We start from the raw sequence: 19,084 nt of genomic DNA on the forward strand, positions 1-19,084 counted from the left end.
TTTTGTTGTGTTACACTCCACAGTGGTAGTTAATGGATGGTCATATGAAAGGTGACATTCAGGACTTTAATAATGTGTAGTTTTATTCATTTATATTTTATTTACTTAATTCTTGGGTTTAAATGTTATAATTTTATTGTAGCAGTTGTACAGTGTTTTACTATCAAAAACGTTTGAGATGTTTTGAATGTTTTATCTCTGTACCAGTGTTACTGTGGATAAGTGTGATTTATTTGCCCAGCAGGGGCTCAAACACCGCCCACTTCTCAGTGCACTGGACAGCAGCATCTAAACACAGAGTCATGATACTTTACACATTGAAAGCCAACAGTATTCTGACTAATTCTGGATCAGATTTGTGGGGGGAAATTAATTCATTTGTTTATATTAATTAAAAATGTTTGATAAGTCAAATGGAAGGAACGCCAGTATGATGATAAAAAGGAGTAAAGGGTTGTTTTGTGAAACCAAGTTAGTGTTGTGCGGTTCTACAATTAACACCAGCTTGTAGTTAGTGTAAGTGACCTTTCATCTGAGGGTTTCATCAGTTTTCAAGATTATTACACAGAAGCAGTCACCCACACTTTACACAGCATACAGATCAGAAGAGTGCATGTCAGAGTGAATTTACTGACCATCACGACTTTCTGTAGGAAAACTTTAAAAAGGTCTGTTTGCAGGTCTGAAACCGGAGACAGTGGCTGATTTCTGGAGAATGGTTTGAGAACACAAATCTGCCACCATAGTCATGCTGACTAACATACGGGAGAGAAAAGAGGTAAAATACATAAATATAACACACAGTTTGCTCTGGAAAAACTCGAAAGGGTTAAATGGTTTTGAATCTGCATGTGCTTTTAGGAATAATGCTGTCAGTACTGGCCAGAGCAGGGCTGCTGGCTGTACAGATGTGTCCTTGGAGGATGTAACAGTGCTGATCGACTGCACTATCCAGAATTTCTGTGTGCAATATGTAAGTCTGAAATAAACAAATGAACAGAAGAATAAAGAATGCAGAATTGCACATATATTCAATTCAGTTCAATTCAATTATATTTGTATAACACTTTTAACAATGAACAGTGTCTCAAAGCAGCTTTACAGAACATCGGAACAAAAAACATAGACGTTAGACAAAATCATCCCTAGTGAACAAGCCTATGGTGACAGTAGCAAGGAAAAATTGGTTTAAGGAAGAAACCTTGAGAGGAACCAGACTCAAAAGGGAACCCATCCTCATTTGGGTGACACCAGAGAGTGTGATTATAAATTATTCTAAACACCGAAGAGTGTGATTATGAACAATGTCATTTCTGCAGTTATGTACAGTCTACAGTGTGATGCAGATCCAGCATATGTAGAATGTTAGTGTGTGTATTTAGTGTGTAGGAGGTTGTTGTCGTCCTCTAAGTCCACATTGGGCTAGCAGCATTGCTTTGATATACACAAATCCTCACCAAGCAGAACCCAGCTGAAGCTGGTCCATCTCTGGGTGCCTCAGGATCCTTGAAGGATTGGCCTCTGTCTACTGAAGCTGGCACAATCTCCAGATACCTCAGGATGGGAATAAAAAAAGGAACAGGTGAAAAGGAATTAGCGTAGCTGCTGTTCATGATATTAGCAGCACTAGATGATAATGTGCATTTAATCAGATGTACTGGAGCACAAGGTTATGGGATGTATTATGTGTATGCCAGGCTAAGGAGATATGTCTTTAATCTACTTTTAAACTGGGAGACTGTGTCTGAGCCCTGAACACTGTCAGGAAGGCTATTCCAAAGTTTAAAAATGCTCTACCCCCTTTTGTAGACTTTGATATTCTGGAAACTACCAGAAGTCCAGAGTTTTGTGTTCTTAAAGAGCGCAGTGGATTGTAGCGTGTCAGAAGACTGGCTAGATACGTGGGAGCTAAACTATTTAGTAGTAGTAAAGTAAAGTAGTAGCACAAGTAGTGCTAGTTTGTAATCAAATCTAAACTTAACAGGTAGCCAGTGCAGGGATGGTAATACTGGGGTTATATGATCATATTTTCTTGATCTGGTAAGAACTCTGGCAGCTGCATTCTGGACTAACTGTAGCTTGTTTATTGAGGATGCAGGACAACCACCTAGTAATGCATGACAATAGTCCAGTCTGGAGGTCAGGAATGGATGAACTAGCTTTTCTGCATCAGATACATATAAATTGTTCCTAAGCTTGGCAATGTTTCTAAGGTATATACATTGGCTCATGGTGATGTGTGAGGAGTTTCATACGGGAACATACGGGAGAGAAAAGAGGTAAAATACATAAATATAGCACACAGTTTGTTCTGTGTGCAATATGTAAGTCTGAAATAAACAAATGAACAGAATAATTTAAAAAAATGAGGAATTGAACATATCTATCTATCTATCTATCTATCTATCTATCTATCTATCTATCTATCTATCTATCTATCTATCTATCTATCTATCCATCTATCTATCTATCTATCCATCTATCTATCTATCTATCTATCTATCTATCTATCTGTCTACTTACCTACTGTATCTAAATATCTATAGGCATGACACAGAATTTTGCTGTCTGGAATATTGCAATACAGAAAACTGACAAGATGACTTTCGCTTCTCTGAAGTGTATCACAATATTTTCATTTAAGGTTCATTAATGCAAGTGGGAACCTAACTGCCTCAAAGCTTAATAAAGCTAATCAGAAGCAAGCATCGTGGCACATTTGTCAAACACAAGACCTGAAATACACTACTCACAAAAAGTTAAGGATATCTGGCTTTTGGGTGAAATTTATGGAAAATGTAAAAAGTTTATGTAGTACACTACAGTGATATTATATCATGAAAGTAGGGCATTTAAGTAGAAGCATGCAATGGTGATTTCCTCATCCCAAACACTTTATTGAAACAAAAGCCAACAACAGTAGTGGGTATACCACAACAAAAAATGTCAATGTCTCAATAATTTGTCATGTGCCCTTGACCATCAATTACAGCTTAACAACAACATCTCATGCTGTTCACGAGTCGACTCACTGTCTGCTAAGGCATGGCATTCTACTCTTCTTGAAGGGCGGCCCTCAGGTCATTGAGGTTCTGGGGTGCAGGGTTACGAGCCTCTACACAGCGACTCAGATCTGGAGAAAGCGCAGGCCACTCCATTTGAGGTACCCCAGCCTCCAGCAGCCTTTCCCTAATTATGCGACCTCGATGAGCTGGAGCATTGTTGTCCATGAAGATGAAATTAGGCCTGTGTTGTTCATGCAGGGGCACAATGACTGGATTAATGATGTTATTCAGGTAGTATTGGCTTGTCACTGTACCATTCACAAGATGTAGGGCAGTTCTGTATTGAGTAGACACACCTGCCCAGACTGTAACACCACCACAACAGTGGCTGATGCATAGCGCTCTCCTTGACGTGTCCAACATTGTTGGAGGCCATCATTTCTGCTCAACATGAATCGACTTTCATCAGAGAACAGCACTGAAGTCCACTAGTCCCTCATCCAGCATAAATGCTCCCTGGCCCATGCAAGATGATGACACCTGTGCCTAGTGGTGTGGTCAGGTACCCTCACAGGTCATCTAGCACGCAGACCACGCTGATGTAAACGGTTTTGAATGGTCTGACATGACACTTGGGTGCCTCTCACCTCCCTTAAATGTGCCTGGAGTTGAGTGGCATTCATCATCTGGTTCCGCAGGGCACTGTTCACAATGAAGCGGTCATCAACGTGGGATGTGGCCAAAGAACGTCCACTTCTATGCCTTTCTGTGACTCTTCCAGTCTCTCTGTATCTCTTTCGCAACCTGCTGATGACACTCTGTGACACTCTAAGCTCAGTGGCCACTTCCCTCTGAGAACATCCTGTTTGAAGCCTCGCAATGGTGAGGTACTGTTGATCAATAGTTAGGTGTCGTCTTGGTCTCATGATGTCAAAATGTGAACTGCATGATGAAGAGGACTGTTTAAATACCAATTCTAATTGAACCAGAAAATGTATTGGTCGATTCATGGATCAAACACCAGTTGTGAATTTTGCCTTTAAGCACCTTGTTAGAACAGTTATGCAAAAAGTACTGAAACACTGAACAGTTGGACATGTGCATTCAAAAGTGTAGAGAAGGTCAAATTAAGTTCACCTGTAAAGGTTATAGTGCATTTTAGGTGCATCCTGAAATTTCACCCGTAAGTCGAATATCCTTAACTTTTTAAGATTAGCCGTCTTCTCTGGCTAACTTTAAGTTGGCGCCCCTTAGCGCCCCCCATTGTCCGACTGCCCGAGACTGTCCTGAGAGATTAGATTTTCCAGCTGATCTGTGAATGTCCGTGAATCCCCCAGGAGTAGCTGGATTTTGTAGCTGGGTATAAAGAAATCTAATCTAAATATAAAAAAAACAACAACAACCAAACAAACAAACAAAAAAAACAGCCTGAATGCTGTATCAGAAATCCAATGTAAAAGTTTTATTTAACAAAGTATTTTTCTTGATATGTTTCTCTGTTTGAAAAAGACCTGATGTCGTTGACCTTGGTCACAAAGACCTGCAAAAGGGGTGTTTAGACTTTTATTTCTACTCTATCTGTTTGCTTCTGTATAAAGTATGTGCTGATTTGTCTCTTTATTTTTCAGTGAATGCATTTATTTGACCAATCAGATTCCGAGTTTCCGCTAGCACGCGCTGTTCGGGTGTGCGCGCCTGCTGTCGGTCTTGGGCCATTAAACCGCTCGAGCCTCCGCTGCACCTGCGCAGACGCTGTCTGACCCCCGCAGTAGTGTAAAATATCGGTTATTCTTTTGCTAGATTGCGTTGTATTACCGAAAATGCAGACTAGTTTAGTGTATCTGTTTGTAGTGTGCGTGTTGGCGGTAGAGGCAAGCTCGCTGGGTCGCCCGGAGGAACCGTGTGTCGCCCCGCTTCAGTGGGAGGGCCGGACCGTCCAGTATGACCACAGCACCGGGAGAAACACACGCGCCGCTGTGGCGTACGACGCACTAAACCAACGCATACGAGTGTTAGAGCAGAAAACAGGACACACGCCTTGCAAGAAGTACGTAGCCGAATTTCGCCTTTTTTATACCTTATACCGCCTTTAGTACTTCTAAAGTGTATTGTTTACGTTTTATACAGACTAGATATTCTCATCAACTACAATAAAAATGCATAGCGGCATTATTCTTTTGTGATGTATAACATAAGACGTTTTATAATGTTTTATCATCATCACTTAAATGTCAGTTAATCAGTCGCCCCTTAATGTTAAAGTGGGTTATTTCGCAATCCAGAAAACGAAGTTTACAAGAAGCGTAATCCCATTTTGTGATGTAAAAGATTCGGCTCTTTGAGTCGGCTCCTTTAGGTGAACCAAAGCAGAAGAATCGTCATCCCATTTTGTGATGTAAAGGAGTCGGCTCTTTGAGTCGGCTCTTTTAGGTGAACCGAAGCTGGAAATTAGACTCCAATATATAAGACGTTTATTTTTTTTCATTAGCAGCATTTTTAAAAATTGTATGTATAATAAATAAATGCTGTCATCTCCAGTCTAACTTCAAAATACTTCAAACCTTCTATCAACATTTATACGGTTTGTTAGTGTGAATGTGATTGTGAGTCTTGTGTTTGACTCTTTGTGTGTGAAGCAGCATGACAGGGAGGATCCGAGCTCTGCTGCATGTGATAGTTATTATCATTGATCAGGACAAATGTTGTGAATAACGTACAGACACAGCAAGCACAACAGGATTAAAGCAAGGATGTTTACTCTATTTGTAAATGTATTTATCACTTTAAAATATTCAGTGTAAAGTAATGCTATTTTGTTTCAGAGGGTGAAAGTAAGATTTTCTTTGATAACATAACTCTTAGGCCCTAAGAGTATTTTAGTCACATTAACACTTAACATCATAATGTAGTAATAATCGTGAAATGCTTATTTAATTAAGGGTATAATGCAGTAGGAATGCAGAAACAAGGAATAAACTATAAAAGATTTTCCTTAATATGAAAGACAAATGATGCTTTTGGGTTGTTCACAACCACACCCTTGAGTATGGCTTAGAACAATTATGCGATTGAACAGTGATTGGATTTTATAAAATAAAAACAAAACAAAACAAAAAAACATTAGGAATTACATTTACCTTAGACATGAACTCAACATTTTGTAGTTTTTTCCCAGTAATTTTACATTTTTCTCTGCTTTTCTGTCTGGATTTTCTCTATACTAAAATCAGAACTGTGTACCAACATAGAGACATCTGTACAGAGCTTGTATTTAACGTAAGCCTGTTCCTGAATTATGTAGCTAACATTGTCGCTCTTTCTATAGGTTCTTTGAATACATCTACTTGTATAAGGGTGGTGTGTATTTCCAGATTGAACAAATCACCAAAGCATGTGCTAAGCTTAATTTGACTGAGGCCTGGGATCCATATGACATCCCAATGAACTCCACATATGAGGATCAGTATTTCATTGGTGGGCCGGGAGACATGATTGAGGTTCAAGAGTGGTCTGACCGAAAGCATGCTCGCAAAGGTTAGTCCGTCATAATCAAAGGTATTTCTTTGTCCATACATTCATCCAGTAGACTTTGTTATTGATCCAAATAGCATCAGAGTCACAGAAAGGTCAAATGATTGAAATAATTTATCAGTAGCCTTCTTTCTGATCAATGTATTCTGTACTACAGGGATATTTGAGGCTCTACATTGAGACATACAAACTAGTAACATAAAGCCTTGTCAGCACTGGCCAACTTTTTAAAGGACAATGTCATTCTTCTGACTGATATTGACATAGAAGGGTCACACAAGGTATATGTCTTTAAATATTACTACACTGCATACATTTGTGTTTGCTTCGCAGATGAGACCTGGGTGGGAGTTTACACCTTGAAAGACTGCTACCCTGTGCATGAGACATACACCAAGAACAGCAGCGTGACCACCACCACTCGCTTTTTTGACCTGGAACTAGGCATCAGTGACCCTGAAGTGTTCACGCCACCCAGCTCCTGCATGTCGGCTCTGCCTGAACGTATGACCTCTGACTGCTGAGCCTTTTATTCTTAATCAATGCAGTCTGCTCAGATGGAGGATTGGCAAATAGTAGGTTTTCTAGGTGGATAACTGCTTGTTGAACTAATATGTCACTGAGACAGAATGAAGTGTAGGTTTATCTACGAGGAAAGCACAGAAGTATCTTTATGCACCAAGGACCTCATATTCAAAGATTGAATAAGTGGGTATATATATCGTTTTAGTTCTCCAACATTTATTTACATTTATTAATGTGCACAAAATAAATTGTGCCCCAGATTTTAACAGGAATACATTCTAAACCAAATGCAGTGCATGTGTAGGCAACCATATTTTACTTCAACGTAACCCAAGCTGATTTCCGCATTCAGTCCCCACATCTAACAGCTAACAGTAAAAAAAAAAAGAAGGAATCATGCACATTAACTGTAACACATCTAATGTGAATAGCTCTTTGAAATATATATCTTTTTTTGGCTATTTGTTCATCTGACTGAAACCCATTACTGACTTGCTTTGATTCATGTAACTTATGTTACATATGTAATATGGCTGCTTTAATTTATTCAAATAATTTATGCTATGAATCCATGACCCAAGACAATAATAATAAAATGTTACTAGAAGAATTATACACGTGTCTCTGTCTGTGTGGAAGCAAGAAAAGAGACATAAAGATATGATTGTTAAAATCCATTTAATTACTATTGAAGAATTAAATTCAAACACGACTGAATTCAAATAACTGTTATTATATGACTTTCCAGAACCTCATTGAAATTCAAAGTAGTCTTTCAGTCTTCTAAGTCTTATTTCAGACATTTACATTTATTTCCAGTAAAGCAGGTTCCTACATCAGCAGTGACTAATGACATTCTTGCTGGTGCAGGATGACATAATAGCTGACATAACAACTATGACATAATAACTACATAGCCTCAAGTCAAGGGATCACACAAGGCTTTCAACTTGTATAAATGCTTTTTTTTTAGATGTACTTTAGTTCAACTGTTTGATACAGTAGCTGTATTTATAAACCATGGGCTGCCATGTTGCAGCGAAATAGCCAGCTCAACTACATCTGAAAATCCATTTTGAAGTCACCAAAATAGGATATGTGGTAAACATTTTCCCCCCACAGACTTTGCATGAGATCCAGATCACCTTAGTGACACATTTCTGATAATCCCACTTTTCCTCTCACAATCTTTGTGATATATCTTAAAGTAGAAATTCTCCTGTACGTCAGTGCACTTTATTAATACTCTCAATAATTTGCTATAAAACAAGATCTTGGTGGCTGCTGAGAATTTGAAACTACATCTGACAACCCTGTTACCTGTCCATGGCTCCTGCCTTGAGCATGGAACAGTGTCATTTCTTCAGAAGTGAGCCTTTATTAGCACTTGCTGTAGTTTCTATTTTTGGCCATTAAGTGCAATAACAGCTCTATGAAAGGTGAGCAAAACACTGAAACTTCAGCTTATCTGTTGACTAGCAATTCTTTCCCCTTGTCACTCAAAAGAAGTAATTATTTCAATGAATTACAAGTGTATTGAGGTATAAATGAGGACCTTATGAAGATTTGCTGAAAATGAGATACACTTTTGGGACACCCTTCTAAATCATAGAATTCAGGTATTTGTTGTTGTTTTTTTCAGGAGTTGGGTTTGGCCCTTTAGTTCAAGTGAAAGGAACTCTTAATGCTTCAGCATACCAAGACATTTTGGACAATTTCATTGCTCCCAATTTTGTGGGAACAGTTTGGGGATGACCCCTTCCTGTTCCAACATGACTGTGCACCAGTGCACAAAGCAAGGTCCATAAAGACATGGATGAGAGAGTTTGGTGTGGAGGAAATTGACTGGTCTGCACAGAATCCTGACCTCAACCCGATAGAACACCTTTGGGATGAATTAGAGCAGAGACTGCGAGCCAGACCTTCTCGTCCAACATCAGTGCCTGACCTCACAAATGCACTTCTAGAGGAATGGTCATTCCCATAAACACTCTCCTAAACCTTGTGAAAAGTCTTCCCAGTAGAGTTGAAGCTGTTATAGCTGCAAAGGGGAAGCCAACTCCATATTAAATTCATGTGCATGTAAAGGCAGATGTCCCAAAACTTTTGCCAATATAGTGTATATCATGGGCCTATTCTCTACCTGCCTCTGTGGTCAAATTGACACTGATGAAAAATTATATAAATTCATTTTTCATATATATATATATATATATATATATATATATATATATATATATATATATATATATATATAATATATGTATACATTGGTCATATTAGTGATTAGTGATCATATGTAGCTTGCAAAATTCCCATTAAACCATTAAACAATGAACCCTGTTGAGTGTCCGAGCCTGAGTGTGTAAACCATGTAAGGATGAAATAATGCAGTGACTAATGTTTTGTTAAACAAACAAGCAAAATAAATTTTAACCAAGCCATTGTTCTCTCACATTATAGACCAAATCAGACTCTGAACTCTAAAGTAACTTACATTTATATTCTTTAGGACAAAGACATTGAAAAAAAAAAGTCCTCCACATGTACAGTAACTTTTGGACCGAGAACTACACTTCCCACAATTCCCAGTTCAAAATACGGCTACGTAACTTCCTGCTCACGTTCCCGACGCAGGCGAAAGAAGTTTCAATTTGGCGCTGATTGCGGAACTGTAGTTTGTAGCCTAAACCTGCCTTCAGCCGCTGTATTAGAAACTAAGAACTGGCGTGAGATCAGCAGAAAACCGCCTCGGCGAACCGACGGCGTGACGGCGCGGCCCAGCCTAGACTAACAAGAATATTTACATTATTTTTTTTATATCAACCCTGAGCTGTTCACTAGTCAGTTAAGCTGAATGTTTGGAGTGTGAGCTGGTTGAACAGCCACCCGGTAGTGTAAGGTAAGTAAACACACGCAGCTCGCATCAGTACAGAGCACTTACTGATATGGCGAGGTTTAGCTAGATAACAATTAGATGACTATCTGGCCAGTCTCGGCTCGTTATTCAGCATCTTTTCATTCTAATTAGCTGTATTTGTCGTGATGTGAATGAGTTACGCTCATTAAAAACAAGATCAATCAAAAACAGTGGAAGTAAACTCTTCACCCGAGTCTGCCTGCTAGTCTCTGAGTGTAACATTTGCCTGTGATCACGTATTTCTTATTGAGAATGTGTATTAAGGAAGAACAACAATTAGCTAACGTTCACCAAAAGCAGAAGAATGGGGAAAAAACTGTGTTTATTTTCTATTCGTTTTATTTACTTAAATTGTTCTTAAATCGTTAAATTGTACACTGCGACATTTAGGACACTAGCCCCCAAACTGTTTAATATACTCCACAGTGCTAACTACAAAGACTTCCTCTGTTTTTGTTGTGGTTTTCATCTGATTCACACGCTGTCACTTTTGCTATCTGAACACTTTTATGAAACTATCTGCTATTACTGATGTTAAAACCCTTTCTCCTTTATTACTGCTACCTTATTATTGGATGCTTTGTCCATAAAAGTATACCTTGCGCATTTTGATACTACTGTCTTGTGATTAGGGAATTCCTCCAGCTGCGCATGCGCAGAAGTGCTACCATTGACCGGACGTCCTGATGGATAATAACTAGTGCCATTTATATATATATATGTGTATATATATATATGTATATATATATGTATATGTATATGTATGTATATATATATATGTATGTATGTTTATATTTATATATATATATATATATATATATATATATATATATATATATATATATATATATATATATATATATATTAAAACACACGTTTTAAAAATAAGCAAAAACCTCTACGGCATTGCTAAGCAATTTTAATATCTCCCCAGTAGTGTCTGCTAGCTGCATATTATTGTACTCACTAGTGTAAAGTGTTTTCATACAAGTCCCTGCAGGATGTGTCACTTCACTTTGTGTCATGTGAACAGACTTGCTGTGTTAATTTTATGGTGAGGAAGTGCCTACGATCTTCTAGAGCTGAACCAATTTTTGTAAATTATGTTTTGAAACAGGTTTTGGTTCCAAAGAAGTGAAATTGTAACACTACAGCATACAAAGACATCCTGTTATGTGGTACTTCCAACTTTGTGGCAAGAGTATGAGGAAGAAATACATATGGGTTTGATGGTTAGATTTACACAAAGGTTTGCTTGCATAGTATATCTATGTGTTCGTTGCATCGGTTTCATCAGTTCTGGTCTGTCCTCTTTTTTTCCTGACCTCTTTTTTTTTCTCCTTGTCAGGTTAAAGAGCAACTAAGCTGCAAGCCAACTAGCTCACTGTCACTGAACAAGATAGTGACAGCTAGGTATCTAGAATAAACAAATACAAATAATCTAACGTATACTGATCTGGCATAACATTATGGCCAGAACATTATGTGAATAACACTGATTATCTCCTCATCACGACACCTGTTAGTGGGTGGGATATATTAGGCAGCAAGTGAACATTTTGTCCTCAAAGTTGATGTGTGCAAGCGTAAGGATTTGGGCGAGTTTGACAAAGGGCCAGATTGTGATGGCTAGATGATGTGATGGAGTGTTCCCGGTCTGCAGTGGTCAGTATCTATCAAAAGTATCCTTTACGTCCTGTTAGTCCTTTAAGTCCTGTAAGTATCCTTTAAGTTCTTTGGGTGGCACAGATATTTTGTACAACTGCAAACAAGGAAGTTTTCCCTGCCAAGCGTATCTTGCCACTGTAGGAACAGCTGCATGTGATCCTGGCCACAGATATTTTGTTTGTTTATGTCAGTCATGTACATGTCCATTTCAGTGCTTGGCAGTCAGTTATGAGGTTAAAGGTGGTTCCCCTTTGTGAGATCTCCTAATCATCATATGGAGAAGCAGTTCTCCCATGAGAACACAGTGTACTTGAATCTGTGTCTAATCAAGCAAGTAGGACCCAATAAATCTGTCAGTGCTTTCCATATTTTTTGTTGTCAATACTAATAGGAGAGGAGGCCTGGTCTGTCTGAAATTTACCTGCATCTCTATTGTTTTGGAGTGTTTAATGTGTTAAGTTTTTATGGTTCAGTTTTCAACATACAGCAAATGGCATTCATTAAGCCCCTGTATTTTTCCTCGTTTCCTCATCATTTGCCTGAATGATCATCTACAGCCCATGTGATATAATTTTTGCAGATAATTTTTCAGTTTTATGCTGTATCTAAAGTGGGAGATGTAAGTAACGGGAAAACATGAAGGGAGTCAGCATTGTTCAGTATCCAGGATATGGACATACATAAATAATGGATGTGTTTCTCCCTCAAGCACACAGGCAGTGTGGTATTACATGCGCTAGAGAAGTGGAAAAAAACCTTAATTCTTACAGTTCTGCCTGTTTTTTTCCAGGTATAAGCACAACCTGTTCTGTAGGTACACCAATCAGGCATAACATTACGAGCACTGACAGGTGAAGTGAATAAGACTGATGATCTCCTCATCATGGCACCTGTTAGTGGGTGGGATATATTAGGCAGCAAGTGAATATTTTGTCCTCAAAGTTGATGTGTTAGAAACAGGAAAAATGGGCAAGTGTAAGGATTTGCATGAGTTTGACAAGGGCCAAATTGTGATGGCTAGAAGAGTGGATCAGAGCATTTCCAAAACTGCAGCTCTTGTGGGGTGTTCCCGCTCTGCAGTGGTGAACCTGTGACAGGGTCATGGGCGGCCAAGGCTCATTGATGCACGTGGGGAGCGAAGGATGGTCCACGTGATCTGATCCAACAGATTTGTTGCTCAAATTGCTGAAGAAGTTAATGCTTAGAAAGGTGTCAGAATACACAGTGCATGACGGTTCAGGGCTGTTTTGGCATCAAAAGGGGGACCAACACACTATTAGGCAGGTGGTCATAATGTTGTGCTTGGTCAGTGTAGATAAGTATGTTATTCACACCAGTTTGATCCTCTCAGGCAAACTGAAGCAGGTCTTGTGTAGATTTGACCAGAGAATGACCCAGTATCAGCCTGTCCATTGTGTGTTAAGTCAGTGCCACTAATAAAGGAAATCATTGATGAAATATCACATAATGATAGAACTTGTAAATGAAAATGATTCATACAAAGGCCATAAATAAGTCTGTTGCAGTTTTCACTGTAAATTCAGTGTTCAGGAATAACATGTTCATTGATTGTCAGAGCCAGTACACATATGTGACTATGTCTACTTCTTCAACCCAAAAGATACTGCAAACAAGGAAGTTTCCCCTGCTAAGTGTATCTTGCCACTGTAGGAACAGCTGCATATGATCCTGGCCATTTCCTGAAACAGCACTGCCTCAGCGATTTTTAAATGTTTTTGCTTTTCCTGTTTGTGTTTTAGCTTGATCAGACATGGCTGTTAGATGCAGCTTTCTTGCCTGATGATAGAAAGTGGTGGGTGTGGCCTGGAGTGAGTGACAGGTCATGGACAGTCTGTGCAACAGCGTGGACTCGAGAGCCACAGCAAGGGGTGTGGGCTCTGTCAACTCCACCCCTTTGTCTGCCCGCATTGATTCCTATGAAGGTGTGGAAAAGAAGTGCATCTCTGATCTCCGAAGAACCTTCTGCCTGTTTGTGACCTTTGACCTTCTCTTCATCACTCTGCTCTGGATCATTGAGCTCAATGTAGGTTTGAATTTTGCACATGATGAAAGCCTAAACTAGTTCCAGAGCCACCATATGACTAAAAGTCACTAAATCAGAGCTTGTTGGTGTGTTTCTATAGTTAGGGCTACACCAGTTAGGTGCTTCGTTGCTAGCAGCATCACTTCATTAACAAGGAAAAGAAAAAACTCTTGGTTCTGTGACAGAAATGCACAACATGACAAATTTACAGCTGTTTTTACAGCATAGAAAAATCATATAACTGTAATGTAATATATGTTAAATTTAGTGTAATGAATTACGTCAGATTAATGTAATGCATTATAATTAAACAGTACTTAACCTGTATCTTCATGATTTTATGAATTGTGCTGCTACCACACAATTGGCTGATTAAATAACTCTAGGTGGACATGTGTTCCTATTAAAGTTAACGGTGAGTGTATGTGTAATTTCCTCTTTGTGCTCTTTGCTTCAGGTCAGTGGAGGAATAGAGGAACAGCTAAAAAAGGAGGTGTTACAATATGACTACCACAATTCCTTTTTTGACATTTTTGTAAGTAATGGTTTATTTTCTTAGCCATTTTCTTCAATCTGAATTCTAACTTTAATCTGAGATAGTGTTGCTGATGGAGGTTTCATAATTATAATTATTAGATATGTTGGCATATTCAGAGTCAATCTGGCAGCGAGTCTTCAGTGTTTTCTCACTTGTTTCCTTTTTTTTTTTTTTTTTAAATATTGTTTATTTAGAGAAACAAAATGCAATAAAAAGTTAAATCTATTTTTTGTTTTTACAGTTTTACAGTATTGCAAGAGAACAGTTCCACAGAGTGTACAGTTTATAGCCTATATTGTATACTTCTAAAACACATCTGGTTATCATTCTTTTCTTCCTCTTCAGATACTGGCTGTGTTCCGTTTTGCCGCCTTGATCCTGGCGTATGCAGTTTGTAGACTGCGCCACTGGTGGGCCATCGCGGTACGTCCACTTCCACAGGGGTTAATGTTCCGCATATTGACACAAGGGGGTATTAGTGGTCTGTCTTTCTTTGCTGCAGAGTTTTGTAAAAAAAAAAAAAGTCACCTGATTTTCAGCACTAGTCTCTTATTAAGCTTTGAACACCATCACTAGGATATAATAATAAAAAAGAGCTAGTGCATTGCAAACAATGAATCATTTAAGACCAGTGTTACTCATAAATGATGTCTTTTTTTTCTTTACAGATAACAACGGCGATCACCAGTGGTTTCTTAATTGCGAAAGTAATTATATCAAAGGTACATTTACTCTTTTCACTAGTAGATATACACCGATCTGGCATTACATTATGACCACATGCCTAATATTGTGTTGCTCCCCCTTTTGCTGCCAAAACAGTCCTGACCTGTTGAGGCATGGACTCCATTAGATCCCTCAAAATGTGCTGTGGTATCTGGTACCAAGATGTTAGCAGCAGATCCATTACATCCTGGTTAGCATAGATCCATTAAGTCCAGGACTTAAAGGATACTTACAGGACTTATAGGACTTAAAGGATACTTTTGATAGATACTGACCACTGCAGACCGGGAACACCCCACAAGAGCTGCAGTTTTGGAGATACTCTGAGTCATCTAGCCATCACAATTTGGCCCTTGTCAAACTCGTGCAAATCCTTACTCTTGCCCATTTTTCCTGCTTCTAACACATCAACTTTGAGGACAAAATGTTCACTTGCTGCCTAATATATCCCACCCACTAACAGGTGCCATGATGAAGAGAATAAGACTGATTATCTCATCTGTCACTGCTCATAATGTTATGCCTGATCAAAGCTAAAGCTATCACACAACACTGCTAACAGTCAAAATGCCTGCACAGTAGTAATATCTATAAAAGCATTAGAACACCTTCCTGTGAATAGATTATAAATTTCTATGACTGATTAATGAACTGCATCACAAACTGTAAAACTATGCATAATTATTTTTTAAAATTCTGGCTCTTAATGCTTCTTATCTTTGTCTAGCTTCTCTCTCAGGGCGCATTTGGCTACCTGCTTCCCATCACCTCATTTATCCTGGTGTGGCTAGAGACGTGGCTTTTAGACTTCAAAGTGCTGCCACAGGAAGCCATTGACGAAAACAGTAAGTTTGTTCTGTTAGATTACAAACAGTGTTTGTACTGTCACTGATGATGATCTATTTTTTCAATGTTAATGTTATTATTATTATTATTATTATTATTATTATTATTTTTAAAAATCAAAACATTAACAATTGCACCCTTATGTAACAGGGTATCTAACAATACAGAGTATCTCAGAGAGAGCTCCACTCATGGTGCCCGGGCCTCTCTCAGATGGACAGTTCTACTCACCACCGGAGTCTGTTGCAGGTGAGAGATCATTACCTACCAGGAAGCATGATGTGTATCGTAAACCTATAATAAGGAAAGGGCTCTGTTTTTTAAAAATAAGATTAAGATAATGCCATTAACTGCTTTTAAGATGATCAGAAAGTAAAACTGTGTGACTGTTGAACCACAGAGTTCTTTTCCATATATATATATATGAGATAACATAAGAGCCCAGGTGCACTATCGTTTATTCAGACACACTAAACAAATGAACTTAAACCACATGGTGCAACAGAATAAAACCTTAGCCTTGTGAGAGTTTCAAACTCAGTTATTTTATACGTAAAATATTTTTATACGTAAAATATTTTATACGTATATTATTTTACACGTAACAGGTGATTCAGTTTTTCCAGTAACACCATACTTTCTCATATCACAGCAGTTTGCTGATTATATTTTAATTTATTAATAAACAACACAGTGCTTTTTAGCCATCCATAGTTGCATGTAATGTTGTGAAAGTTCCTGTCATTGCTGCTATGCATCATATTTTGTTCTAGACGTTACTTACACTGTTAAAGTGCGGAAACTTGAGCTTCTTGCCATCAATGTTAAATAAGCATCTATTTAGAAAGAATTAAATGTTGACATTTTTCTTTGATAAATAGCAACACCTTCTAAAAATCCTTTTATTATAAGGCTTAGTTTAGGTTGTCTGCCTTCCAGGTCCCTGTGAATGAGTTTTTACTATAGAAATTATAACAAACATTCATCTCTAGCTGTAGTATAACATACAGGGGTTTTGAAAATTTTTAGGGACACAACAGTCAGACACAAAAGGCATGAAGACCGTCGAATTACACTATCATTGGGTATCATTGATTTTGAAAAATACATTGATTAACCATCTGACCATACACCACCATCTATCTGTGCAACTGTGGCACTGGAACATCTCTGTGTTACAGTAGAGATGTCCAATTACCAAGCAGCAGTGTGGAATAAAAATGCACTACAAAATACCCATGCCAAAATAAACTGTCTGAAAGCAATTCGTATTTTCCTTGTGTTTTTGTGACATAAATCTGTTTGGACCTTTCAGATTCTGAAGAAGATCTTGATGACAAGCATGACCTTGAGAAACCCATCGTCTAGCAGGTGTTCCCAGGTGCACATGTAATGGAATGTCCAGTAAGGCATCATGTAAAGGCTGTGAGTGTATCTGGGTTGCTCAGGAGTAATCAGTACTGTGTCAGCACTAAGGTCTCAGCTCGTGTCCCTACCTTGAGCTGCATTTTAATTTCCGTGGTTAATCTTCCAAGTGATTTTGACAGCCACTCTGGTCTCACCGTTGTCAGCATTATGGTCTTCAGCCTTACTGTCAGATTCCCAGAGAAGCATATTCTCAGTCAGGGGTTCTCAGCTGTAACCTATTTACAGAGAACAATTCATTGAGCATCATGTTCAACTACTTTACCAGACAAAATGGTGTTTCCACATTGCTTTTTGATTTGTTCTTGAACAAATATCACTCTGTTTATAATGAACAGATGTTCAGTTTTGCTTTTGAGTCATGCACTTTTATAGTTTCTTGATCCACTTTTGTTTAAGGCTCTACAGTAGCAAATGGCTGCAAGTGTGACTTCCTAATGAGGGCTGTTGACGCTTCTTGACGCTTTTTGTGTTTATATTATATTTAGATCACTCAAAAATCCGAAATATATAAACGTCCATTAACTGTGGCTGTGGCTGCAGAACCACAGATTATTGGGGTGTTCGGAATCATATTTATTTACCTCGTACTTCATACTGTTTTATTCTATCACCATTTTAACATATTTGCCGTCAGTCCTTGTAAATAACATAGACCTTAAAATGTTAAAGGTAATTACATTTTTTTTACCTGTAACATGTTAGGGACAGTTTGCTTACCCACAAACTAACAAGCACCATGAAGGGCTCTCTTGATTCTGCATGATCATAAACTGTTTACTACATTTGTGTGGAACGATCATTTGTTCACATGCATGTTGTCTGGCAGTAGACATTAGCAAAAAATCACGCGTGCATTTGTTCACAAGAAACTTTTTAGTTGGTTGATTTTTTGAGTTAATACTTTAGGCAAGATCTTTTGTAAGTGAGGGAAATCATTCTGTGCCATTCAGGGTTTTTTTTTTTCATGTTAAATGTAACATCATTTGTTTTAATTAAAGTTTCTGTTTATGTCAGACTATTTTGAGTCATGTTGTTTGATTTAAGAATAATAATATAATGGGCCCAGGATATTAATGAAATATTCTCTTTATAATCAAATTAAATTAATTAACAGATCAAATTAACATAACAGATCAAATTAATTAATATATATATATGTATGTATGTGTATATATATATATATATATATATATATATATATATATATATATATATATATATATATATATATATATATATATATATATATATATATATATATATATTTTGTACTTTCAAACATTACACCAATAAAACACACACATACACACACCCTGCAGCAGCTGATAATTTCTCAGCTCAGCAGAAATGTGGTGAAGCTGCTGCATGAGCTTTTATTTTCCACTAAGCACTCTCAGTTGCAGTGTATGAAAAAACAACCCACACTTTCCACCCACAGCTGTTTTTGTCCTTTAGTTCTAACAAAATGTAGAATGAGCTTTTTTAAATAATAGTATGTTGTCTCAGAAATATTTGTCCAAATTATTGGTACCCTTGGGAATATTTAAATAAATTCAAGCAATTTCATTTACTTGCAGCCAAAGAAACTCTTGTTGCCTTTAACCATATGAAAATCTGGGTAAAATCTCATTACCCATTACTAAAAACTAGACGTTCAGTACAAGAGACAGATGGATCTTTATCTACACATCAGGTATATATACACTATATTGCCAAACGTTTTGGGACACCCCTCCAAATCATTGAATTCAGGTGTTGTTTTTCAGGGGTTGGGTTTGGCCCCTTAATTCCAGTGAAAGGAACTCTTAATGCTTCAGCATACCAAGACATTTTGAACAATTTCATGCTCCCAA

At 37.9% G+C, this 19,084-nt stretch overlaps 2 protein-coding genes across 3 annotated transcripts; both read left to right on the forward strand.

Moving 5' to 3' along the window:
* Nucleotides 1-4,686: 4,686 nt before the first annotated feature.
* Nucleotides 4,687-7,676, forward strand: epdr1 (ependymin related 1). The gene is made up of 3 exons (XM_058393898.1): nucleotides 4,687-5,052; nucleotides 6,331-6,539; nucleotides 6,870-7,676. Exons 1-3 carry the CDS (start codon nucleotides 4,826-4,828, stop codon nucleotides 7,058-7,060), a joined length of 627 nt encoding a protein of 208 aa, XP_058249881.1. The 5' UTR covers nucleotides 4,687-4,825; the 3' UTR covers nucleotides 7,061-7,676.
* A 2,046-nt stretch (nucleotides 7,677-9,722) lies between these two features.
* On the forward strand, nucleotides 9,723-18,249 carry stard3nl (STARD3 N-terminal like). Of its 2 annotated transcripts, none has more exons than XM_058394449.1 (8): nucleotides 9,723-9,963; nucleotides 13,410-13,693; nucleotides 14,151-14,228; nucleotides 14,577-14,654; nucleotides 14,900-14,953; nucleotides 15,685-15,802; nucleotides 15,954-16,052; nucleotides 17,119-18,249. In XM_058394449.1, the coding sequence occupies exons 2-8, from the start codon at nucleotides 13,493-13,495 to the stop codon at nucleotides 17,169-17,171; spliced, it is 681 nt and encodes a 226-aa protein (XP_058250432.1). In that variant the 5' UTR covers nucleotides 9,723-9,963; nucleotides 13,410-13,492; the 3' UTR covers nucleotides 17,172-18,249. The 2 variants fall into 2 exon arrangements, with proteins under 2 accessions (XP_058250432.1, XP_058250433.1); XM_058394450.1 differs by lacking the exon at nucleotides 9,723-9,963 and adding an exon at nucleotides 11,324-11,394.
* Nucleotides 18,250-19,084: the final 835 nt, after the last annotated feature.

This window comes from Hemibagrus wyckioides, linkage group LG07 (genome assembly GCF_019097595.1).
Source record: "Hemibagrus wyckioides isolate EC202008001 linkage group LG07, SWU_Hwy_1.0, whole genome shotgun sequence".
Classification (NCBI taxonomy): domain Eukaryota; kingdom Metazoa; phylum Chordata; class Actinopteri; order Siluriformes; family Bagridae; genus Hemibagrus; species Hemibagrus wyckioides.